This window comes from Lissotriton vulgaris, chromosome 1_1 (assembly GCF_964263255.1).
Source record: "Lissotriton vulgaris chromosome 1_1, aLisVul1.2, whole genome shotgun sequence".
Classification (NCBI taxonomy): Eukaryota; Metazoa; Chordata; class Amphibia; order Caudata; family Salamandridae; genus Lissotriton; species Lissotriton vulgaris.
Window position 1 is genome coordinate 1183437802 of NC_141685.1, and position 27014 is coordinate 1183464815.

Genomic DNA, 27014 nt, shown 5'->3' on the forward strand with positions numbered 1-27014 from the left:
CTGACTCTCTCATGAACTCTCTCATGGACTCTCTCACTGACTAACTCTCTCTCACTGACTGACTTTCTCTCTCACTGACTGGCTCTCTCTCTCTCACTGACTGGCTCTCTCTCACTGACTGACTGACTCTCTCTCACTGACTGACTGACTCTCTCTCACTGACTGACTCTCTCTAACTGACGGACTCTCTCTCACTGACTGACTTTTCACTGACTGACACTCTCTCTGACTGACTGACTGACTCTCGCTAAAAGACTGACTCTCGCTAAAAGACTGACTCTCACTTTAAGACTGACTCACTCTCACTGACTGACTGTCACTGTTTAACTCTCTTTCACTCACTGACTGACTCGCTCTCATTCACTCTCACTCTCTCACTGACTGACTCTCACTCTCTCACTGACTTACTCTCACTGACTGACGAACTCTCTCACTCTCACTGACTGACTGACTGACTAACCTTCACCCTCCTGTTATTTATGCCCCCATAACAAAAAAAAATACAACAAGCAACCATTGGGACAGGCAGATGCAAGTTGCCAGCATTGAAAGGACAAAAAAACCTCAAGACATTATTTGTAATACTTTTTTAATATGGTCGTTTAGTTGTACATGATGCATTTTTAGTCATTTCTAAGGTAACACAAATGCTTCTGACACTTCTTTATTATAACTTTTCAGCAAACTTCTATACAGCACAGCTTAAAGACATAGGTAAAGTCAATGGGACCGATTCACAGAACTAACTTAAGACAAAATCCTAAACTTACTACCATTTTGGTATTTACAGAAGGCACTTACTCATTTTGGTATTCACAGAAGTCACTTACTTATTTCAGTATTCACAGAAGTTAGGAGTCCTAAATGCCTTCTATGAATACCGAAAGTCTTAAAGTTAGGATTTTTCTCAGTTTAGGAGTATTAAAGTTAGGACTCCTAACTTTAGGACTCCTAAATGCCTTCTATGAATACCGAAAGTCCTAAAGTTAGGATTTTTATCAGTTTAGGAGTAATAAAGTGAGAAAAATCCTAACTTCAAGACTTTCGGTATTCATAGAGGCATTTAGGAGTCCTAAAGTTAGGAGTCCTAACTTTACTACTCCTAAACTGAGAAAAATCCTAACTTTAAGACTTTCGGTATTCACAGAGGACATTTAGGAGTCCTAAAGTTAGGAGTCCTAACTTTACTACTCCTAAACTGAGAAAAATCCTAACTTTAAGACTTTCGGTATTCACAGAAGGCATTTAGGAGTCCTAAAGTTAGGACTCCTAACTTCTGTGAATACTGAAATAAGTAAGTGCCTTCTGTGAACTTTACTTAAAATCATCAATCATAAATGTTTATTAACTCCATGAGCATTACTTAAAGCATACTTGAAAGGTTGCAGGCAGAGGCAGTCATTTTGGGCATGTTGTGTATTGGTATCAAGGCTTGCCTCTGTGTTACCTTCATGCAATCAGGTCCTCTTCCTAGATAGCCATGTCAGTGTTTTATGCCAGATGAAGCTCCAGTTTACCCATGTCCTTGTTTACACTAGTAAGTTATAGCTGGTACTTGGGAATGAACCAGGGAAAGGGCCAGGCCGAAAAACAAGATCTTGTAATTATTGTTTCCTATTGGATATTTCACTGTGACTTTGTATCTTATATGCAATTTGCGTTCTTTCTCAGGCACCAGTATGTTTCCAGGATGTGACAGCCTGTTTCTCTGAAGTAGAGTGGAAGCTTTTACATGAATGGCAAAAGGAGCTCTACAGGAATGTGATGAAGGATATTCACCAGGCTTTAGTCGCATTAGGTAAAATTACACTCTGCGTACTAAAGAAATTATATATATGTAAAGATGTAATTGGAGGTTTAATGAGTGTTCTAAATACTATTATTTAATGTACTATAAATTATGTAAGCGTATGATCTTTGGATGGAGAAAGCACTAGTTATAGTTCATGTAGTGTGGCTAGCATGTTAACAGTGTGTATGTAGGTGTGCGAATTATAGGACATTTCGGAAAGGGCACTAGTTATAACTGTTAGTGATAACCGTAACTTTAGGATTTCCTAACTATAACTAAGCTTTAACCTTTGCTTTTTTTCATTGAATTAATTTCTAAGTTTTTGTAATTTAGGAATACATGTTTTTGTAATGTAAAAGTAAAATGATCATTGTTTTGTAAAAGAGGCATAAGGATTTATAAAGACAATTACCTGTTTTATGTAGACACATATGTACATGTATTTGATGAGACCTAATTTTCCAAGTATCTGTCATTTCTTTGAAGAAGAAATAACCCTGTATTGGTTTCCAGCAGCCAGCATAATCCCTATGGTTGTTGCTGGTATGTCTTTATATTGGGCTGTATTCGTAGCCCATTTGGTGTTACCTTCTGACAGTCATCATAGCCTCCATAGTTGTTGGCTGTTATTTAATTTATTATTGTTGGGCTATGTGTGTATAGCCCATTGCTGCTATTAAACATTGATATTCTGGTTTACTTTTTGGTTTTTGTTCTGGAGTATGTTTTTATTTGAAACCACACAAAGGCTGCTATAACGAGGAAGGTGCCCTTTTCGTTTGGTGACCCCCACACGTTTGCCCCAGTGCTAATCGTCAGGCCCCAGTGTCAGTGCTCTCTCCCTAAAAACGATGTAAGCAAATTGGAACTTCCAATTGGCAAGGACTTTAACTCCATTACAAGTCCCTAGTAAATGGTACCAAGGGTACCCACAACATGGGAGTTAAATGTGTCACTCACTCAAATCAAGCGTTATTCGATTTTTGTAATTCAAAAAATCATAAAAGCATACATGGTATTGCAGAATTAAATAAGACATTTTGACACAGTATTAAAATAATTCATTTCACAGTCATAGTTACATATAAAACTAGGAGTAAGTGGTGCTAAGTCCTGTCATTTAACATTAACACATTAAAAACTCTTTCTACTCCTGATTATACTTTTTAAAAATTAGTCTATTTCTCTTTTAAAACATTCAATTTCTAAAATCTGCAGTGCAATAAAAGCTGGGCGGCATTGCTTCAGACCCCATAATTTTAAAATGGGAATGATCCTGCCCCTTCTGTTTGCAATATAGAATTTACAGAATATTACTGCATTCAAAGTGGTTTGCTGGGAAACCTCGTCACACCGGCAGGGGCACAGAATTTTAGACCAGTCGTTGGTTGAAGGAAAGCTTACCAAACGATGGAAGATGTTAAGTCTGAAACGAGTCGGAACTAGTCTATCATAGCCGTTTGACATGTCGGTTAAATAAGGCTGAATGCCAAAGGTACTTAACAGCAGTTGGTTTTGAAGTACCATCGGCCGTGAGGCTTCTCCAGCAAATCTGATTGCCTCCAGGTGAGCCATACTAGACTTTTCAAAAACTTTTCTGGAAATGTTACCCTAAATAAATAAATAACTAGACAGGGGGTCATCAAAATAGTCTGTGTGCCCCGTATCATTTGTGTAATCTTTAATGTATTTCTTTTTCTTTTTTATAACATATTTTTATTGTTTTGCTCAACAAATATACTTATAGTGTAAGGCAACGTACAGACTGTCTATTTGTACAGTTTACGTCAGTTGTGTTTACAGTAGTTATACATCAGGTCTCAACAGCGTTCTTAGGGAGTCTATACAAGCTGTGAAAAACAGTATGATATTTTTAGGTACAAATAATTAGGTCCATAGTTTCGAAACAATGTACATTCCCATCATACGAGTTCCTTTGATCTAAACACAGCCCCATTATGACATTGAACTTTGCAGAAATATCGTCACTTTTTACATCGAACCTACAATAACCAACTCCCCTATCCCTCCCACCTCCTGGTGCTCAGCCCGCTTACTGAGTAATAGCATATTCACGTGCTTAATCCGTCTCCTGTGAACCCATTGCCTCTGTAATACACTCTACACATTTTCCACCTCTTCTGTGATGAGAGAACAGTGCCATCAGACATTTGCAGTCCTCCCTACTTCTAGGGGGTTCAGTTAAGGAGCATCTATACGTTCTCAGTATGATAGTATATCTATCGCAGTATATTCTTCCATCATCCTATTCCAAGCCATAGATATCAGTGTTCTACGTAGGCCCCTGTATTCTTCCCTTTATAGTTCAGCCCCTTTTACCTTACCCCATCTGATCATTTCCGCATGCCACTCCTGTAAGGATGGAGCCCTAGTGGCTTTCCACCGTATTGTGATGTTTCTTTTTGCTAGGAGCAGTGCAACGTTAGCAAATTTATGAGTTGGATTATCCTTCTTCCCACGGGGTCCCTGGCCTAGTATACAATATTCCATTGTGTCATTGTTGCGTATGGGGGCGATAGTTGACAATATCCGACACACTGACGACCAGTAGTGTCTTAATCTTGGGCAGTCCCACACCATGTGTATCAGTCCCGCGTTGGGTGCATTACAACGGGGGCAGGCCTCTTCCGCCCCTGGGAACATGCTGCTCAGCATGCGTCGGGTCAAATACGCTCTGTGTAACAGCATCAATTGAATGAATTTGAATTTGGGACTGCGACATACCTTCTTGGGGTAGCCTACTATTGTGTCCCATTCTTTATCTGTAAAATCACGACCCATGTCACTTGCCCATCTTTCCCGGAGTGGCTGAAATGAGATGGCCGCTGCGGTGCGGATCCCCCATGACAACCATTTGGTCAAGTGTGCCCCATGTCCCATTAAGTACTGCATAGTGATGAGTGTGTTTGTAGCGGGTTCGGTACCCCCATGGGTCCATGTGTCTCTAATAAATCTCGAAATATTGGCGTGTAAAAGGAACAGTCTATCAGAGGTTCCAAGCTCATGTAAAAAAGCCTCATTTGACATTAGAACCCCTTCCGAGAAGAAGGCCCCTACTGTAGTAATTCCCGTGTCGGACCACGCCCGCAGAGCACGATTAGTCACCACCCGTGTCTGTAGGGGAATACCCAGTGGTGGGAGAGCATGGTGATGTTCGCTTTGTATATCGCAGTGCGTGTCTCCAGTATGTCAGCGCTATTCGTAACAGGTGGGGCGCCTTTGTCGGGATCTGGGCCTTGGGTAGTAGGAGTCTGTGGATATAACCTCGGTCCCAGTCCCTATGTGATACACCTATTTCCTGCAAGTTGCGTCCCGCTAACTAATACACCAGCCACTGCAGTTGGATAGCGTAGCCTTCAAATCTGGCACTCCCAGTCCACCCTGACCTGTACTCAGTTGCAGTTTCATTAGGCCAATTAGTCTGCGACCTGTACCCCAAATCAGTTCTGTCATTAGAGAGTTCAATAATTTAAAAGTCCCCCGAACCCCCCCCGCCCCCGCGACACCAGCACTGGCAGGTTGGTGAAGTAATAAAGCAGCCTTGGTAAGAACACCATCTTAGTTATGGCAACCCTTCCAGCCACAGAAAGGGGAGTGAGGTCCAAAACGTAACCTGAGCTCTGAGAGCAGTGACCACGCGAGTCAGATTGCCTTCTAGCAGGTCTGTTGTATCTCAATAGACCTGTATACCCAAATACCTGAAGGTGTCGGGTGCTATACTGGATTCCTTTTGGCCAAAACGCAACTGCCCACTACACGTGGGGTCCTCAAAGAAGTAAACATAAGATTTGGTGACATTGATCATGAGGCCAGACAACTCCCGAAAAGAATCAAAAATTGAGTGCCGGGGAACGAGGTTCATATCCATATCTTTTATGTATAAAATTATATAGTCTGCATAAGCAGAGACCATATGCGTAGCGGGGCCTCTCGCTATTCCCTCACACCCGGATAGGGAGCGGATCCTATGTAATAGGGGTTCCAATGCCAATATGAACAATAAAGGCGAGAGTGAGCATCCTTGCCTGGTGCACCTAGCCACTGTGTATTGTTGTGATATATGTCGTTCTGTGCGTGCGCGTGCTGTGGGGTTTGTGTATAATAGCAGCACCCATGCAATATATTCGGCTAGTATGTAAAACCTGGAGAGGGCGTAGAGCATTTAGTGCCTGTGTAACAAATCAAATTCCTTCCCTAGGTCAAGCGGTATGCATACCTCTGCTGTCCCCGAGCCAAGTGTACCTGTGATAATTTGATTCAGTCATCCGATATTAAGTGTCGTACTCCTCCCGGGCACGAACCCGCATTGATCAGTGGGTATCAACTTCGGGATAAATTGACAGAGCCTGTTGGCCAACAGTTTACTCAGAATTTTATAATCCGAGTTGAGTAGCGATAAGGGTCTGTATCCTGACATATCGGAACCTTCTCTTCAAGGCTTTAATAATGAGACCACGATCGCCTGTAACGTAATGAGGGGGAGCAGCCCGCCTTCAGCGATTCCTGATATAGGCATTGCAGATGTGGTACAGGAAAATAATCAGTGTATATTGCATAAAATTTGACAGGCAGGCCGTCGCTACCAGGGGTTTTATTACGTGGTAAAGCTTTAATCGCCTGTCTGATTTCTATTCCAGTCACCGGCCGCGCTAGTTCTTCGCGCTGCTGTTGCGTTAGCTGCGGCAGCTGCAGCCCGTCAAAGAAAGGTATGAAGTCTGCGTCATTATGACCTACTGGTTGTCTATAAAGGTGCTCATAATAATCTTTAAATGCAGTGTTGATTTCCAGTTGCGTGGCGACGATACCACCTTCAGCAGTCTGGATCTCTAAAGTAGGGGATGGCGTGGGAGTATTTTAAATCAGTTTTGCCAGTAGGGGGCCCGCTCTGTGTGCATGTGCGTGTTGCTTTTGCGAGTAGAGTTGAAAATCTATTATTCGCAGCTCCTCTAAGAGCACCGTATATTGTATGTTGGCTTCCTGTAGCTGTGCTAGTTGCTCATTGCCTCCCCTTCAAGTGTGCTCAGTGTGCCTTCCACTTCCGTTAGCCTGTCTATGAGATTGAGTCTGACTCCTGACTTCGTACCGATTGCCACTCCCCTTATAACTATATTGAAGGCGTCCCATTCTAGTTGACGTGTACTAGCAGACCCTGCATTCTCAGAGAAAAAAATAACAATCGCCTCTGATAACGTGCTAAGGAAGACCTAGTCCTCCAACAGTAAAGGCTGCAATCTCCAGGTCAGTATCGGGGTCGAGATCCTAACCCACTGTAGGGATAACTCCACTGGATTATGATCCGACAATGTCTTGCCCATGTGCAGCACGCCATCTAAAGAACCAAGCTGTGCTTCAGAGCAAAAAAATCTGTCTATTCTGGTATGTAGCCGGTGTGGCGGGGAGTGGAAGGAATACTCTCTGTGCCTCAGGTTTTTCACTCGCCAGGTGTCGTGCAATCCCCAACCCCCCGCCCATCCCCTAAGTTCTTCCGCTTGTTTTCAACTCTCCGCTGCATGCAATAGGGGGTGCGACCTATCCAAATCAATATCCAGCACCGCATTAAGTCACCCCCTAGTACCCAGTGGTAACCGGACCAGTCCGTCAGAGCCACGCTAAGGGTCGCCAGGTATCTATCTTGGTCGGTGTTTGGGGCATTTATACTCCCAAGGATTATGTGTGCTCCATCAAGTAAGCCATGCAGCAGTACATATCTGCCGTGCAGGTCAACTCTTTGCTCTAGTAACTTAAATGGTACAGTATTTCACACCCAGTTCGCCACCCCCCGAGCAAATGCGGAATAAGCCGTGAAAAACAATTGTCCCCTCTATTTCTTCCGCAATTTAGACGCTTCATCGTGATTCGGGTGAGTTTCCTGAAGGAAAGCTATGTTTATCCTTCTCCTATTCAGCTGTACCAGAATACGAGGCCTCTTATGGACCTAGCCCATGCCCCTTACATTCCAGGTGCAATATTTATACTTATTATGTGATGTCATTTTGAAACAGAAGGTGTGGTGTCCCTGCAGCATGTGAATTTCTAAGCCAGTGAGATGTCAGGGATGTGAGGGCCGAGCATGTATAACCAACTAAATTCCCCAATACTAGGTTCCCTCAAAAAACAACAGAGGGCCAAACTTGAAACATAAGTCCAACATGGACTCCAAATAAGAAATGTCAGAGTACATTCGCTAGGAAGAAGAAGGTACCAGCTGCCCCATTCCGGTCGGGCATTACACAGCACAACAAAGGAATGAATTTATGAATCCTATATATTCCTCCCCTACAGCCCCAAATATCTGGACCTTCAAAGTTAGCTTACATTAATAATAAAGCAAAGCAAAATGCTGAATATCATATATGTTACCACTCCCGACCATCCCCGTACCACAATTCTAGCAGTCCCTGGCCATTTGTGCAGTGATTGAAGGAAAAAGTGGCAGGCTCGTTTCAGATTCAGAGCGCACTGTTGCAGCTTCCGATGACTGTGATGAAGCAGCTGTATTCTGGGCATCATGCGCTGCCAGCACCGCTGCTGTCAAAAGAGCATTATTTTGACTGTTTGTAATTTGTTCTGGAGTTGGGGGATATTGTCCGCAGTTTCCATGCGTCTTCTGTTTTCAGCCATGTGGGTCCCAGTATACCGTTGTGTGAGCATCCGACACCACTGGCCCGACGGGAGCGAGGTCTGTCATGCTGCTGGTGTAAATGTTATTTCTAGCCAATCCGTTGCTTCCTCTGAGCTGTCAAAGAAAAAAGATTTTTGTCCATAGATAACATTAAGCGGGGCTGGGAAGAGCAGTGGGTATTTCAGGTTACGGGCTCTCAAGGTCCTCTTTACTTCCTGGAAGGTGGCCCTGGCTTTCTGTATCGCCAAAGTAAAATCTGGATAGAGAGAGATCGTTTTGTTCTCGAAGCGTATAGGGGCATTTTCTCTAGCCGCTCTCAGGATAGTGTCGCGATCTTTATAGTTCGGGATGCGTGCAATCGGTGATCTAGGCGGTGCAACCGGCTGAGGCGGTTTTGGCAGAACTCTGTGCGCTCTCTCCACACTATAGAGGGCTGTCAACACTTCCTTTGCCACGTGTTCCCGTAGCCAGTGATCCACAAATTGGGTGGGATTAGTTCCCTTTCTTCGCTCCGGGTTACCAAGAATTCTGACATTATTACGTCTGGACCTTCCTTCCACGTCGTCCACCCTGTCTTGCAAGCCCTTCAACTGGCGCTGAAATTGTTCAAGTTGAGAGGTGTGCATGGTCTGCTGCAGTATCAAGTCGTCCAGGGACAGCCTATTCGACATCACTTTGTTCGTTAATTTGCTTGTGATCCGCTTTCAGCAAATTTAGACTAGTGGACAGCGTTCCCATTTGTGCCTCGATTGCGACGCATGAGTCCCGTGTTTCTTTCAAAATCAAATCTAGTTTGGCAGCGTGTTGATCGGTTCCCGTGGGAGGCACCACTTTGTTGTCCGAACTATTGGAGGGGTCACCACTGGGCGCAAGGTGCACATCTTCGTTGGACGCTGCATCAGGTTGTTTAGTTCTGAAGCGTTCCATATTGCTCCGGCGGTTGCGTGTATTCCATTGTGCCAGTATGGCTCTGGAGTGGGCCGTTCAGGTGCATGCACTTCCGCTATCTGTGCCTTCCCCAACCAGTTCAGTCCCCAGCTGCTGCCAGAATGTGTCTGCAGTTGTGGCCCCCCGGCTTCACACTTCTATGGTACTCTTGTCGTGGTCACCCACTGCGTTCTGCAGTTCACTCTGACCAGCATGCAGACGTTGCAACCGAGGCTTACCTCACTTAGACAGGGCACACCTACAACCCCGGTAAACCACCGCACTGTTCACCTGCAGATTGTTATTGTTATTGTTATTGTTATTTTAATTTTATACCGCGCCTAATCACCTGCAGGCCTCTAAGCGCCAGGAAAAGATGGTACAGGACAACAAGATAACGAAGTCAGAGCAAAGAGCAGCATTCCGGTTATGCTATGCTCAGGCTTCTCCTAAACAATAGCGTTTTTAAGCTCTTTCGGAATCTTAGGAGGTTTCCTTCCTCGCGCAACCCTCCAGGCAGACTGTTCCACAACTGGGGAACCAGTACTGAAAAAGCTCTCCCTCCCTTCGTCGCCAGCCTATAGCGAGAGCAGGTCAGCAGCTGCGAGTCCGAGGACCGAAGTGATCTCGTCGGACAGTACAGCTGCAGGCGCTCCTTGATATAGGCTGGGGCCTTACCGTAAATTGCCTTATGAGCTGTACACAAACTCTTAAATTCCACTCTCTCTTTAATTGGAAGCCAATGTAGGCTTTGTAGTAGGGGAGTGGCTCTAGACCTCCTAGGAAGTCTAAAGATCAAGCGGGCAGCATCATTCATCAAGACCTGGAGCCTGTTGGTAAGGGTTTTCGGTAAGCCAAGATAGAGAGCATTTCCGTAATCGATTCTGGAAATGATGGTGGCAGCCACTATTGATCGCATCATGGGCTCTGAAAGGATAGGGGATAGCTTCCGCAGTTGCCGAATGATATTAATACAGCTGCCTACCACCGATGCGATCTGAGCAGCCATTGACAGGTCGGCATCCAGTTTAATCCCTAAACTTTTCACAGCCAGGCTTGGTTTTGGGGCGGGGCCCAACTCCATAGGCCAGTAAAGGTCACTCCAAGGTGAAGAAGTGGATGGGATAACCAAGATCTCAGTTTTGTCAGGATTGACTTTTAAAAGGTTATCCGTCATCCATTGCACCGTGAACCTCAGGATGTTCTGGGATTGGAGTTGTGCCTCCGTGGTGTCGTTTATACTTAGCAGTAGCTGCGTGTCATCAGCGTAGTTAAAAACTTTACAGTTCATCGCAGCTAGCGAAGCAATCAGTGGTTGCAGGTAAAGGTTAAATAGAAGCGGGGACAGGGCAGACCCCTGCGGTACCCCACATTCCAAGATCCCCACCTCTGATGTTTCATCCCCCAGTTGTATCTTTTGGGTCCTTCCTATAAGGAAGGATTCCAACCACTGAAAAGCCAAGCCCTTAATCCCAAAGTTCTTCAATCTATCCAAGAGCAAAGCATGGCTGACAGTGTCGAACGCCGCTGATAGGTCTAATAATATCAGGGCGCTCGCATTCTTACAGTCAGCTCGACCTCTTAGATCATCCAGCACCGAGAGCATCACTAACTCGGTGCTGTGGTGGGCTCGAAACCCTGCCTGTCTATCATGGAGTAGGTGGTGAGATTCCAGATAGCAGGACAGGGACTGAAGAACGTGCTGCTCAAGGATTTTTGAGAGAAAGGGAAGCTGGGAGATGGGTCTGTAATTTTTTAACACAGCAGGATCCGACCCCAGCTTTTTCAATAGAGGTCTTACCCGCGCCTCCTTAAGTTCATTCGGCAGATATCCTATGCCTAGCGATCTATTGAGGAGAGAGATGATATACTCCTCTAATAAGGGACGTGCGATGCGAAAGATCTCAGGTGGACACGGATCAGCTGGGGAGCCAGATTTAATTTTGCCCATCAGTTGTTCCAGAATTAGTGCATCCATCTCTGGAAACACATCAAAGGAGCAGTCATTCGCATTTTTAGATGTTAGGCTAGTCGCAGGCCCTGTTGCCGCCACACTCTCCATCTCTTGGACAATGATCTTCACCTTCTCCAGGAAGTAGGTCTGGAAGGTGTTGCAGTCAAAAGGGGCCTTAGCATTGTCCGGCTTTTTACTCAGCTCGGCCAATACTTTAAAGGTTTCTTTCTGGATGTTAGTGGCTTTACTTAGGCGCAACTCAAGGTAGTCCGCTTTAGCTTGGATCATAAGTTTTTTGTATTGGTGGAGGGAGGCCTTATAGATATTCCTATCTACGTCCTGCTTGGATTTCCTCCATAACCTTTCTAGTCTCCTTAGCTTTGTTTTGGTTTCCCTTAAGAGTGGTGTAAACCAGGGAGCTTTCCCTGATCCCTTTATTTGCTGTGTTCTCACTGGCGCTATCTGATCGATCGCTCGAGTCATACATCTCGTTAGGTCGGAGTATTCTCGGTCCAGGTTACAGTCCGACTCAGAGGCCTGGGGAGGGGCCAAATGAGCCTTGGTCAAAGACAGCAGGTTGACTTCAGCCCATTTCCGCGTTTTTCTAGACCCATGTGGGCTGCAAACAGCCCCACTGTTAAGGGGGATCTCACATGAGACCAAATGGTGATCCGACCAGACACAGGGCGCTGCCTCCCTAAATATTAGGGCAGCGTCTGTAGTCCACATGAGGTCGAGAGTGTGGCCTTTTACATGCGTTGGAACATCCACCACCTGTTTAAAACCCAGGGCAGACATTAAAGTGTCTAGCTGACGCATGGGTGAGTCCCAGTTGGGTTTGTCCCAGTGTAAATTAAAATCCCCTGTTACCAGGATTTTTGTATATCTTGACCTGAAGTCAGATATGATAGGACAAAAGAGGTCAAAGAATGTTGGGGTTGCCTTGGGCGGGCGATAGACAGACAAAATCACCCAGCACACATTGTTTACAGTGACCTTTACCCCGATCAAATCGGCTAGGTCGATCGTCTCTGTTACTAACTTTTCCACTGTCATGGTCTTCCTGTAAAGAATAGCTACCCCGCCCCCCCGTGAGCCCCCTGGGCGGTTGTGCCACATTATATCATATCCGCTTGGAACAGCGGCAATGATGTCCGGCATTGAGTTCTCATCCGTCCAGGTCTCCGAGAGGGTCAGGACATCGATCTCACTGTCCTGAAGCATGTTATATACCTCCAGATGGTGGCAGTGAAGCGAGCGGGTGTTCAGACTAGCTATTTTTAAGATGGGATGTTTCCCCACGGCAGGTGTACACCTACCGTTCCGGGATATACCATAGTGTTTAAGCAGCGTTGAGACCGCCTGGTCTACCACGGGCTCACCTCTATTCAAGGATTTCAGCTCCCCGGGGGGGGTAAGTGTGACGCTGACCAGCCGTCCCAGCCCCTGCGCCCGTCTGTGCGCGGACGGGCGCAGACGGGCTGGACTCTGGCGTGACTCCGGCGGTGCTCCGGCGAGCCCGCCGCGCGTGCCCGCCGCGCGTCAACATGGCCCGTTTAAATACCGGTCTGGCGTCCTTGCGACGACTAGACCGTGTGCAGCTCCTCTGAGCAGCCCCCCCAACCCAAGATGGCCGCTACAGTGCTGCTTCGGGGAAAATGACCCGCTCCAAACGCGGTAATTAACGATTATCGTGCAGGTGAGTGGGTATTGGTTCAAAGCCAGTAAAAACGGCAGCTATTCACAATTTACACACACATAAAATCACAGTTTTTAAAATTTCGTTTTCCGAGCTCCTATAAGCGTGCTGCGCTCTGTAGTGCTTCTGCACTGTGTCCTAAAGTTTCCAAAGATCTCAAGTCTACGTTGTTGTTCTCTGCCAAGCGGTGACTGGGTCCCCAAGGTGCGCTTCCGTCCCCACAATATGCAGCCAGAAGTCCTCCCCTCCAGTGCCGAAGGCAACAATGGTGTATACTGCTCCCCTCCGCAGGTGTAGTCCGTCTTCCTGCCAACCTCTTCTGCTGTACCTCTCTCTGCCCAGAACAGTATTGTCAGCTCGCCCGCAGCGTTTCACAATCAGTTTCAGTCTCCTCGTCTCCCCTGATGGCTGGCAAACAACCGTCGTAGCGCTGGATTCAGGGCACCTTGATCACCTCGTAGCGCAGAGCCGGTCACGTAATGGCCGCCAGCGCCGCAGTACAATCATCCGTTACCGCCTCCTCACACGATGTGCCTCCTATAATGATGTGCCTTCCGTGTCCCTTGCAGCCGCAACAAGCATCTATATATTCCTGGCACTACAGCGGCTCTATGCTGTTTCATCATTCAGAACTGAAGCATTTTCAATGTTCTATATTATATACAACAAAGTCAGAGTTGTTGCTTATTTATCTTCTGCAACTAACTATCAGGGTCTCCATTTTCTCCCTCATAGTGAACAAAAAAAAAATCTTATCTCAGTTAGCATCATTGCACAAAGATTTTTATGTAATTTCAAATATACTAGTTTTAGTTCTTTCACTGTCTCATCTTTTCAGAGCTGAAGCATTTTCAATATTATAATTTTTATATACAACAAAGCCATAGTTGTTGCTTATTTATCTTATGCAACTAACAACCATTGGCAAAGCCAATAGTCCCGACTTGTTGCAGGTATAATGTTACTGGTTGTATCTGATAAATCATGACCAACAGCAAAATACCAGTAGGGTGGCACACGATGCTAAGCACAGATTTTGTTTACATATTTTTAAGCCATGCCCTTAATTTTATCGGTCATGGCCCTTTTAGAGAACCCCCAGGTTTTTCATCCCACTTAAAGACCTGTACCCAGGCGATCCGTGTCAGTTATGTGTATACATCGCCTGAGTTCGATCTAAAAATCTATGTTGAGGTTTTGTTGCGTGTCTGTTTATAGTAGAGAAATACTGCTATTTAAAGAGAGAGCGAGACTGACTGAGACTGACTGACTGAGAGAGAGACTGAGAAAGAGAGACTGACAGAGACTGATTGACAGAGGGAGAGAGACTGACTGAGGGAGAGAGAGACGGACTATGAGAGACAGAGAGACAGACTGACACAGAGAGACTGACTGACAGAGAGAGAGACTGACTGAGAGAGAGGCTGGCTATAAGAGAGAGCCTGACTGACTGACTGAGAGAGACTGACTGACTGAGACTGACAGAGAGAGACTGACTGACTGAGAGAGAGACTGACAGTGAGTGACTGAGAGAGTGACTGTGACTGAGAGAGTGACTGACTGAGAGAGTGACTGTCAAGACTGAGAGACTGTCTGACAGAGATACTTACTGACAGAGAGAGAGAGATGGACTGAGGGAGAGAGACTGACAGAGAGAGACAGAGACAGAGAGAGGGACGGAGAGAGATGGTTGAGAGAGAGATAGAGAGAGACTGACAGAGAGGGAGAGAGACAGAGAGAGAGAGAGAGACAGACAGAGAGAGAGAGAGAGAGAGAAACTGACAGACGGAGAGACTGACTGGCTGAGAGAGAGTCTGACTGACGGAGAGAGAGAGAGACTGGTTGACAGAGAGAGAGTCTGTGATGGAATTGGGGTCAAAGTGTGTCTGAAGCTACGCAATGCCTCTTAAGATTGCTATTGTCTGCTAAAAAATGTATTGTCAAAATGTGCTCTTTGTAGTTACATCTGCTTTTGAAATACAGCATTGCATAATGTTCTGAAAAAGTTTTTTTTTACTCTAGTCCTGCCCCCCCCCCCCCCCCCCCCCCCCCCCACACTGACACCGCCCCTTCTGCTGCGGCCCTCGGCCACAAACCACACTGTAATTTTGGCCCCCGACAGAAAGTTTGTGAGTACCCATGCTGTAGGGGGAGTGAGTCCGCTCCTCAGTCGCCTCCATCATCCATTTTGTGTTCGCGCCTTCCTCGCCTCAGTCAACCCTGGCGGCCAGCTCCGCTTGCTCAAACCCACTCTCATTTCATAGACGCCAGTCTTGCCTTTACCATTCCACGAACAGAGACCGCCGGGGGTTCGGTGTGAATCTCGGCAGCTGCGATCCCACACGTTGTTCCAAGTTGCATTCCGAGACTCTCCCCTCCGTCTCTCTATGATCGCCGCAGTGCTCCAAGGTTTTGCTTTTAAAACAGTTTCCACAACCATCAGGAGTCCCAAACCACTGCCAGGGATTCCATAAGCATTCCGCTCTTGTGCGTCTTGTGCCTTGTACTCGAAGGTCCAGTTAATGACAGGATATGCTGGCAAGTGTCTGAGTTTTGGAACGGAGCTCCCTTAGCTCACGTCCCCCATGCTCGGCAGTTGGCCACTCCCCACATCTTTAATGTATTACAACCAGCGTAGTTCAAATACATGATCCAGTTTGAGGCTGTCTTTTAGGATTTCATGGTTAAATTCTGTATTAGTTGTGGACCAAATGCGATGGCAAAGAAGGATCGGTTGTCTGTTATATACGGCACTCCCAATTCTGATGGACAAATATAGGTCAAAGTGCTGCGTGGAACTGCCAACAGGAACCTTAAAAGGCGTTCTCTGTCTTTTGAATAGGATTTACATTGCAATAGCCCCATATTCCATCACCATATAAGGCTGTGCTAACGCATTTCGTGCTGTAAATGTGAAGCAGTTCCACTGGAGGTTTCCTCCCTAGCTTTTTAGAGAAATTTACTAGATTAATAAATTTACTATTGCTCGCATAAAATGCACGTTTCTAGTTTTTGTTTTTTTATTGAAACAACAAATAATCTACATGTACAATTTACAATCATGAAGTCATGTACATACAGTCATTCGGTATATATTTTCCACAGGGACAACAACACTTATATGACTGCGGTAATGTTATAGGTCATCGTCCGAGTCATGATCCAACCCCGGAGGTGTACAGCTGTTCCCCCTATATACGTCCCATTTGCCCCACACCCTTCCCCATTTCTTTGGGCATTTCCTGTGAATGAATGTGGCCTTCTCCGCAACCATGACTATATCCATATCTCTACACCAGTCAATTAAAGCCGGTATGCTTCCTACTCCCCATTTTTGTGCTATGTTTCGTTTGGCTATCAACATGCCCACTGACTTTCAGCGTGGTTTAGGTCTGTTGGTCTACAAAAAATCCCCCCTCGGCCAGTACATATTTCTATAGCTAATTTCATCAAGTCAGTTTATTTACCTTCTGTAAAGCATAGGTGAAGCAACAACAAGAGTTTCATTTTATATATTTTGTTTATTTTCTTTTTTTAAAAAGAGTATCAAAAGATAAATATATTTTTTTTATACTTTTTTGAATCGTTTTTTTGTATATACTTCAAGTTCATAAATATCATTTTAAATTCAATTCAGTTACAATTATAATCTTTACAGTGTTATTAGAATTCAATCCTTAAAGCAAAAACAATACAATACAACCCTGCCATCCACACATCAACCAACAATCACACTAACACATACATACATTTTCCACATTTATTCCAATCCCAACAAAAAGGCTGATTCTAAGGTTTTGAGTGACACAGATGTTAGTCGTGTCTTGTTCACGCCAGGTCTACGCGCGTTTCGGTGGGTTGAGACCACCTTCCTCAGGACCAGACAAGAGAGAGTATTAACTCTCTCTTCCTTACGTGTGTGCAGGGTTACCTTAGGTTAAGATAGTAGCCTGGATTATCTGGGTTCTCATATATATAAGCTTGTATTCACAGTTACTTCAGTAAGGAGATCCCCGAGTTATATCATGAGTACCTCACTCAGGGAAAGTTTCTTATCTTGAGTTGTAGCGGTGAGGCAAGCATTACGTTGTTTGGCTTTTTTTGGAGAGACGTCCTGGTTTTTAAAACGGGAGGATATACTTCTCAGTCTTTTATTTTGTGAATATAAATGCTGCCTTCTTCAAACTAATTTGGTTCCTTTCTTCCTTGGTGGCTGCAATCTTGCTGAGATGTCATTTGTAGTCCGTTCGGTCGTCTTGCCTTGCGCCGCTTGTGCAGAATGATATAGGTCTGTTGGTCTCCGAATGTTGAGGAGGCAGCATTTAGGCTCAGGCGGGACGTGCTTCTCGGTTACCTCTGTGATGGTTCCCATCACTGCCTCCCAGTATGGTGTAAGCTTTGTACATTCCCACAAGATGTGATTAAAGGTACCTATGGCGCCACAGAGGTGTAAGCAGCATAGGTCAGAAGTTCTTTCCATCTTGTGCAGTATTACCCGCATATAGTAGGTCCTGTGTAATATTTTAAACTGAACCAACTGCAGTCTAGAGGAGATTGGCGAGAGGCGATTGCTTCGCCTAAAGAGGTGGCAGTCGGGGTCGTCCATGTCTCCAACCGCTGTCTGCCAGAGCGCCTTGAGTCGGTCAAGTGGGTCTGTCTGGTTATTGATGATTTTTTCATAGGTGAGGGAGGTCGCTTTTTTATGTAGATAATCGGTAAGCAATCGGTCCTCTAAAGGGGATAATTCAATTAATGGCTCACACACTTTAAGGGCTTGTATAATTACAGACAGGACACTGACCTGGAGGGGGGATGGGTCGGCCAGCAGGGCCAAGTAGTAGAATTCTCCTTAGAGGAAATTATTGTAGGATTTTGGGGCTTGACAAGAAACAAAGCCCCCGGCCCTGACGGCACACCACCCGACCTGTACTTGAGTAATGTAGATCTATGGGCCCCAATCCTCACTAGAGTTTTAAATGCGGCTATTAGGTGGGGACTACCCCGCTCTTGGTCCACGGCAACAATTGTCCCTATTTTTAGGTCTCGCCTGTCGATGCGCATGCGCATCGAGCAAGGCGAGAGTATTGGCACTTATCCGCTCTTTATCCACACTGCAAGGAATCGTGGCGATTCCTTGCAGTGCACGAGAAATTTAAGCTCAATGCGCATGCGCATTGAGCTTAAATGCGCGTGCACATGCCCCCAGCCGCCTGCCTTGCCTACTCTCTCTCACAGCCTCCCCCAGCTCCGCCCCCTCACTACTTGATTGCACGGCCGCTAGGCCGTGCCTCCCCTACTCTCCTCCCCCCTCCTCCTCTCCTCCCCTGCCTGCCTGCCGCTAGGCCGTGCCTCCCCTACTCTCCTCTCCCCTCCTCCTCCTACTCTCCTCCCCTGCCTGCCTGCCGTGTCGCACCTCTCCCCTCTCCGCCCCCTCCCCTGCCCGCCCCCTCCCCTGCCCGCCGTGTTACGGTGAAAGGCTTGTTTTTTGTTTGTATAATTTAACCCGCTCCGCCCCCTCCCCTTCGTGTCGCATTTCTCCTCCCCCCTCCCCTCTCTTCCGTCCGTCCGTCTTGTTTTCTTTCTCTCCTGCCTCTCCTCGCCAATGTCTTTCTACTTGTAACCCCATTCCATCACTCGCCTCACTCTTCCCTTGTCACCCCACTCTCTCCCTTGCTCCTCTCATTTGCTTTGCTTCCCCACCATGTCCTCTGACGTGTGCCTTCCCCTCCCCTCCCCTCCCCTCCCCCGCGGCTCACCCCACCTCTTCTCGTTTTCCCCTCGCCCTCCCCCTCCTCCCTCAGCCATCGCTCCCATCTCTCTTTGATCTGAGTGAATTATTGGTATTGATTTTGGACTGGAAAGCTGCAGGGATTCTCCCTTGCTCCTCCAATTAATTGAGAGCTGCAGGAAAAAAATGTTTCATGTGAAATTCTAAAAGCTCACCACCCCTTCGAATATGTCGTTATGAGAGAAAGCAACTGAATGTGCCCACTTTCCGTGGTAGCACCCCTCCACACCCACATACGCAGTGCGCCGTTAATTATTAAACGCTGGTACCCCATTTTAGATTACCATTTCCAAATGGTGCCCCAATCACTCACCAAACGCCGACTGTATTTAAAACTACTGGTCTGTTGCCGGTTCTGTGCCGGGTGTGTTGGCTTGTGTGTTTAGTCTTTGCTGGATGTCTGTTTGTGTGTTGGTTGACTCTATGTGTTATGTGGGTGTGTTTGTGTGCACGCGGGCCCGCGCTGCACGTAGGTTGTTGGTTGGTTAACTGCTGGCTGGATTCTAGCTAGTGCAGGTTGTGCAATGGCTGAGTTTTGCCTCTGTACTGCATGTGTGCGTTGCCTGCTTGTAATGCCATTGCTGGCTTCTAATTCTAAAAGCTCACCACCCCTTCGAATATGTCGTTATGAGAGAAAGCAACTGAATGTGCCCACTTTCCGTGGTAGCACCCCTCCACACCCACATACGCAGTGCGCCGTTAATTATTAAACGCTGGTACCCCATTTTAGATTACCATTTCCAAATGGTGCCCCAATCACTCACCAAACGCCGACTGGATTTAAAACTACTGGTCTGTTGCCGGTTCTGTGCCGGGTGTGTTGGCTTGTGTGTTTAGTCTTTGCTGGATGTCTGTTTGTGTGTTGGTTGACTCTATGTGTTATGTGGGTGTGTTTGTGTGCACGCGGGCCCGCGCTGCACGTAGGTTGTTGGTTGGTTAACTGCTGGCTGGATTCTAGCTAGTGCAGGTTGTGCAATGGCTGAGTTTTGCCTCTGTACTGCATGTGTGTGTTGCCTGCTTGTAATGCCATTGCTGGCTTCTAACTGGTTATGCTGGCAAAATCATACATTAATAGTTTAGAGAACAGCAGATTTAGAGTATTTGGAATACATTATCTTCACTCTGTGTATTTTATAGACTGTAAACATTCCTCAAAGTTAGTGTGAGAAGCTGGCTTGGTATATTGTATTGTATTGTAATTCTTCACTCACCCTCAACCCCTCACCCTCACTCACCCTCAACGCCTCACCCTCAATCACCCTCAACCCCTCACCCACCTTCACTCACCCTCACCCTCACTCACCCTCACTCACCCTCACCCACCCTCAACCCCTCATCCTCACTCACCCTCAACCCCTCACCCTCACTCACCCTCAACCCCTCACCCTCACTCACCCCCACTCACCCTCAACCCCTCACCCTCAACCCCTCACCCTCAACCCCTCACCCTCAATCCCTCACCCTCACTCACCCTCACTCACCCTCAACCCTTCACCCACCCTCAACCCCTCACCCTCAATCCCTCACCCTCACTCACCCACACTCACACTCACCCACCCTCACTCACCCTCACCCTCACTCACCTTCACCCTCAACCCCTCACCCTCACTCACCCCCCCTCACCCTCAACCCCTCACCCTCCCTCACCCTCACTCACCCTCAACCCCTCACCCTCACTCACCCTCAACCCCTCACCCTCACTCACCCTCAACCCCTCACCCTCAACCCCTCACCCTCAATCCCTCACCCACACTCACCCACACTCACCCCCACTCACCCTCACTCACACTCACCCACCCTCACCCTCACTCACCCTCACTCACCCTCACTCACCCTCACCCTCACTCACCCTCACCCTCAACCCCTCACCCTCACTCACCCTCACTCACCCTCACCCTCACTCACCCTCAACCCCTCACCCTCACTCACCCTCAACCCCTCACCCACCCTCAACCCCTCACCCTCACTCACCCTCAACCCCTCACTCACCCTCACTCACCCTCAACCCCTCACTCACCCTCACTCACCCTCACCCTCAACCCCTCAGCCTCACCCTCACTCACCCTCAACCCCTCACCCTCACTCACCCTCAACCTCATGCTAAAGATTTAAAAAAAACCCCATAAACAATTCTAAAAGCACTAACTCTAATGCTGCGAGACCTATTGCATTTCTAATGCTTGTTAAAAAGGGCAATAGGGACAAGCCCCAGTGCTATTGGCCTATCTCATTGATAGATGTTTCCGCTAAAGTTCTGGGTCGGGCAATTCTTAATCGTCTTACCGAGTGGACCGAAGAACATAACATCATCTCGGACATTCAGTATGGCTTCAGGACAGGGAGGTCCACAAGTGATCAATGCCTGAACCTTTATTTGCTGGTGGCAAAATACACCAAAACCAGCAATGAAGCGATCTATCTTGGGTTTATGGACCTGGCAACCGCTTTTGACCATGTCAATAGGGAAAAGCTCTGGTCCTTGATGAGTAATCTGGGAATTGACCCGGGCCTGATCAACATTCTTAGACAATTACATCGGGATACCACCGCCACAGTCCGCTATAACAAGGAGGGGGAATACAGAACCCTTTCCGTGTACTAGCGGGGTGAGGCAGGATTGTATTCTTGCCCCCTTTTTGTTCTCGCTCTACATTAACATCTTAGAGCAGGCTTTGATTTCTCTGAAGAGAGATTGCCCGAAAGTAGGAACGTGCCATATTCCGGTGCTCTTGTACACGGATGACGCGGTCCTACTGGCCCGCACCCCGAAGAGTTTGCAGAGCCTAATTGACGGATTCGTAAAATTTATGGAAACACTAGATCTCTCTGTGAACCTAAGTAAGTCCTATGTAATGTTGGCTGGCACAAAACCATGCAAACGGTTCTCTTATACACTAGGGAACCACATATTAGAAAAGGTGCAGTCTTTTTCCTATCTTGGATTGTTATTTGATGGGTAATTAAAGTTTGATTCCCTGGTGGAGGAACGATGTAGTAAATTGGTATCTTCAAATGGCGCTATAGCAGGCTATGGGCGTAGGCTGGGTCGCTGGTCCCCTGAACAGTTCTATATGCTGCTCCAAAGCTACGTATGGTTCTGAAGTGTGGGGTTTTGCAAATGTTGACCAATTGCAGCGGGAGGAAAACAAATATTTGCGATCGATCCTGAAAATACCTCAGAGTACCCCAGCTGTAATTGCTCACAGGGAACTAGGGAGGCCATACATTGAGGACCTGGTTAAGCTCAGACCGATCATGGCATGGATAAAAATCTGGGCAAATCCTGAGGCAGTCTTGAGCAGACAAATTTTAAGAGACTGCTTGGATAGGGACAAAGGCCTGGAAATACCGTGGTTGAAATATGTGAAGATTACCTTGGAAGACCTAGATCGGAAGGATCTTTTCATAAACCCCACAGCAATCTCACTACAGGACAAACCTAAAATAAAGAGATCGTTCTTGGATTGGAGAACCACACGTAGAGCAGCAGTTGAAGGGACCAAACACTCAGTAAGTGCCCATGGCCTTGTTAAGAGTACAGAGGGTATGGAACCATACCTTTACCTCAAGTTAGACCCCCCCAGGATATAGCGGCATGGATTAGCAAATTTAGCGGCACAAAAATTGAAATTTAGCGGCACAAATATAGAAATTTGGCGGCAATTTTGTGGCATTTTATGTGGCCATTTTTCCTACAACAAACACAGATAACTTAGTTTTTTCAGTTATTTAACAACATGAAGCTAGGTATATTTGGTTTCTTTAAAATGTACATTGCTGAAGAAAACTGCATGACCGGGCTGGTTAAGTGTTCATCTAACTTCGGCAATAGCAGCCTCCTGGATGAGGGGGGGGGGGGGGGGGTTAGGTGTTGGTCCACCAGCGACGGTAATGATGACTTCTTTGTCTACAGCTGAGTGCCAGGTTCTCAGGTTACAGGAGAGATGCTGGATGGCAAGCGGGTACTTAGAAAGCTGTTGTCACTTCATACAAATTGACAATTGACGCATGACCCATGCTGGGAGACACGTCCAGCCTCTGCATGGATGTGGGTCCTGTCCTGTGTGATAAGGGATGAAAGTCTCTCACAATTTCTAATTGAACTGTGGATTCAAATGGGTTTACCTCTAGCTTCTTGTTATTCGTGACCTTTCGAGTGCCGGGAGTTTAAGTGCGGAGCTAGAGTTCAGTTTATCGCACCATAAGCAGGCCTGATTGAAGCCATATCAGTAAAGTCAAGCCTAGCAGAACAATGCAAAACGAAAGGTACACGAGGGTTCAATCAGTGAGTGCAAACACAGCCCTCAAAATATTTTCTCTTGTGCGCAAATGCACATTTAAAGAGCAGCATCGGAAACCCAAAAGAAAACGTTTTAGTGAATCAATGTTCAGTTCTGAATTGTGTGTATTCTCAGTAAAAAAAAAAAAAAACAACATAACGAATCTGCTGCCAAACGCCGAGAATGGAACTTACACGTTTCATTTCCACCAGAGATCCAGATGGCCTGTATTTAACATGAAGAGCGTCTGGCGCATGTCGAGGTCCAGGATGATTGTAACAGGCTTCTTGCAATTGAATCCGGTTGGTGGTAAAATGATGCAGAGGATCAGACAGACCCCCAGGATATAGCGGCTTTTGTAAAAATGCCGCGATTTCTACAAAAGTGCCGATTTCGCGGGCACTTTTGTAAAAATCGCGGCATTTTTACAAAAGTGCCGATTTCGCAGCAAATCGCGAAATCCTGGAGGGCCTGTCAAGTATAATGCCCAGGATAGGTTTTTAATGTCCCGTTTTATGCTTAATCTTTTACCTAATTTACTGGCTGATGCACCAGGTTTTACATTATCAGTTGAGCAGAAGGGTTCCTGCGGCTGCGACAATAGGTGTCCACAGGACACCCTTCATTTTGTACTTTTGTTTTCTTTTTATGCAACACCTAGGCGTAGATTTTTGGTAGACATTTTTAGAATCAAACAATTTTTATTCAGCAGACATATAGCAGTGAACAGCTAGGCTGCCTACATCCACTTGCCGGCAGAGCGGAGAAGAACAGCACAGAAACACAGCCATGAGGTCTACAACCCGGAGGGCGACCCGGCGATGGTGGGCTGACAGCCAGGTGGTGCAACCATGTAGGGTGTCGATGCTGCTTTTGATAAAACCAGAGAAGAGAAAAACAACCCAGAGGAAACAAAAGCCTACCCACCCCTCCCACCACCCCACCGTCCCGAACCCCCCTCCCACCCACCCCCCACCCTCTCCGCATCAGCATGGTTCAGGCGTCCAACTAAGCCCAAGTTCCCAGGGACCCCGTCACATTCCAAGGGCAAGCCAAGAACACTCAGGCAGTCGCCCCTGGCGGTTCCAACGGAATGAGTTGCAATATCTGAAGGAATTTGGGGCATGTGACCTCTCGTAAGTCCCGAGCTAGCAAGTGTATGAAGGGTGCCCAGAGCTTTGCATACGTATCCCCTTTACCATCCACACACAGGGAGAGCCGCTCCATGCCCAGCAGCAGCCAAAGTCGCCTAATCCAGTCCCTCGGGTCTGGGGCGTCTGGTGAGCGCCACCGTGTGAGGATCACCAGGCGCGCCACCAGAAGCGCCAGAGCTATCTGCCTACCCCGCGGGGAGCGCAAAGGAAACGCCTTAGGGTGAGGTAGGCCCAACAGTACATGCTCTGGAGCCCTGGGAAAGGTGATACCAAAAGCGTTGTCTATGTCGTCTAAAACCTCCTGCCAGTAACGCACTAATTTGGGACAGTGCCAGAGCAGATGTGTCAGAGTGCCTGTCGCGCCGCATCCCCTCCAGCAGAGACTCGAGCACTTGGGGTACCACCCATGGATCCTCGCTGGCGTGTGGTACCAGTATGTAACTATTTTAAAGGCCGCCTCAGCTCCGGCAACATTATGGTAGACATTTTTAAACAGGCCAAGTTGACACATGCTAAAGCCGCTTTACTCTTCTTACAAAATGCGAATGATTCCCGTACATTGTGCTGTATAATGGATTTCATGAAAGTTTCTTTAAGATTAAGGAAAACAAGAGGGTAGGCCTGATTGTGGATTTTGTAAAGTTTTTTAAAATTATTTGTGTAAATATCAGTCGGGGTCCAGATGAACATTTAATCGCATTTTAAATTTGATATATATATATATGTGCTTTTATGGTGGGTTTTAATCACCGAATGAAGAACCTCTGAAATCTGATTCAATTAATCAATCTGAGCATTTGTAAAGCACACTACTCACCTGTGAGGGTCTTAAGGCGCTGGGGGGAAGAGGGAGCGGTGCTGCTACTGCTCGAATAGCCAGGTTTTGAGTAGCTTCCTGAAGGTTAGTAGGTCCTGGGTCTGCCGTAGGAGGATGGGGAGGGTCTTCCAGGTCTTGGCGGCAAGGTGGGAGAACGATCTGCCGCCCATGGTCGTTCTTTGGATGCGGGGAACGAGGGCGAGGTCGACGGAGCGGAGCTGGCGGTTCGGAGTGTAGAAGGTGAGTCGTCTGTTGAGGTAGTGTTTCTGCTGTTGGGAGGGTTTCATCTATCGCGTGTTTAATTTTCATATATCGGAATTGTTTGCCCAGAGCCATTGTGTATTGTTCTTGTAGGTAGGCAAAACTGACGACATCTCCATTGTGCCAGAGGTCCCCCAGCTGGGAGATTCCTATCGGATCCCATTTTTGAAATCATTTACTCTTTCCTAATGTTCCTAATTTGCCTGAGTCCCACAGTGGAGTGTGTTGTCAGTCTGTCTGACCAGCCCAGGTGCTTAGTTACTGTGTGCCATATACAAATTGTGTGTGCCGTTGGGCCCATGAGTTGGTACTAAAGACAGGGGTCCCTAGAACACGAATATTGTTGACCAAATCAACATAAGCTAGATAGACAATATGCTCTTTGTCCGGCCGGACGGAGTTTATTTGAACGATATAAGTGATAACAAAATAAAAATTTCTAGTAATCAGTAGACAGACTTGATTGTATGTAAGTACCATTGCGCAATACATTCAGAATATTTGAAGCCATATGGTACAATAGTGTCGACGTTTCGATCCCTTAACTCAGATATATGGGATCATCTTCAGGACAGTGATTATAAAGCATGCCTGTCTTGAATACATGAAATTCCGGGAGACTGCACTTTCAATGGAGGGTACAGTTTGGGTCAGGATCGAACTGAATCAGTCGATCCTATCCAATGGGAGGGAGTGATAACCCAAACGTAAGTATCGGAGAGAGAATGCTGAAGGATATTGAAATGGAAAGCAGCCATTGCTGATGGCGGATTACGGCAGACTCGAGTCAATACTCATGGCGGTTGCCGGTCGGCGCTATGCTGCGGCGATCGCTGATCACCGCAGTGGAGTGTGTTGTGTCAGTCTGTCTGCCCAGCCCAGGTGCTTAGTTACTCTGTGCCATATACGAATTGTGTGTTCGTTGAGGCCCATGAGGTCACAGGCTTTCCGTTTGTTGTAGAGCTCCCTATTAACAACTCCTTTCCCCAGGGTCATTTTGTCTGGGCGTTAATCAGGGTCTGTGTCGGGTACATGAAGCCTTTGATTGATGACTGTGAGTTGTGAAGCCCAATAGTACGCTTTGATATCAGGTAGGGCTATTTCCCCATCATACCAACTTCTTACCAGTTTATTCGCTGCCACTCTTGCCGGTTTGCTATCCCATAGGAGAGCAGCGACCACCGAATTTACTGCTCTAAAGTATGAGTCAGGTACTGGATAGGGCTTGTTGTGTAGGGCATATAGAAATCTGGGCAGGGCCATCATTTTTTAAAAGAGCTGCTCTACCCAGTAGGGTGTGTGGCAGTGCTCTCCAATGCTTGATGTCGCGTTTCAGCCTTTGCATTGGGGCTTGCAAGTAAAGTGTTCTAAATGTGTCTGAATCTGACGTTACGTGTATGCCAAGGTATTTGAAACTATCTGTTACTATCTGAACCCTGCATCCCTTTGGGAGACGTGGAGGGCGTCCGTGTATTATTATGTAGAGTACAGATTTATCCCAATTAATGGCATATCCATATACCGATACAAACACTGCACAGATATTGAGTAGTGCGTGGAGGGATCGAGTGGGTGAGGCGATATATAGTGAAACATCATCAACGTAGAGGGAGATACAATCTTCCCATCCCTCCCTCCATTTTAGACCTCGGACCATGGGATCCCACCTTATCCAGGCCGCCAGCGGTTCCAGGACCAA

General features: G+C 46.7%; 1 protein-coding gene across 2 annotated transcripts in view; it reads left to right on the forward strand.

Annotated features, from left to right (window-relative positions):
* The window catches only part of LOC147748882 (zinc finger protein 10-like), a 246428-nt gene that overhangs the window by 54413 nt on the left and 165001 nt on the right, over positions 1–27014 (forward strand). For both annotated transcript variants that reach the window (XM_086964431.1, XM_086964433.1), the window contains exon 2: positions 1672–1798. In XM_086964431.1, the coding sequence (XP_086820557.1) occupies positions 1672–1798 (127 nt within the window). The remainder of the gene's footprint in view (positions 1–1671; positions 1799–27014) is intronic.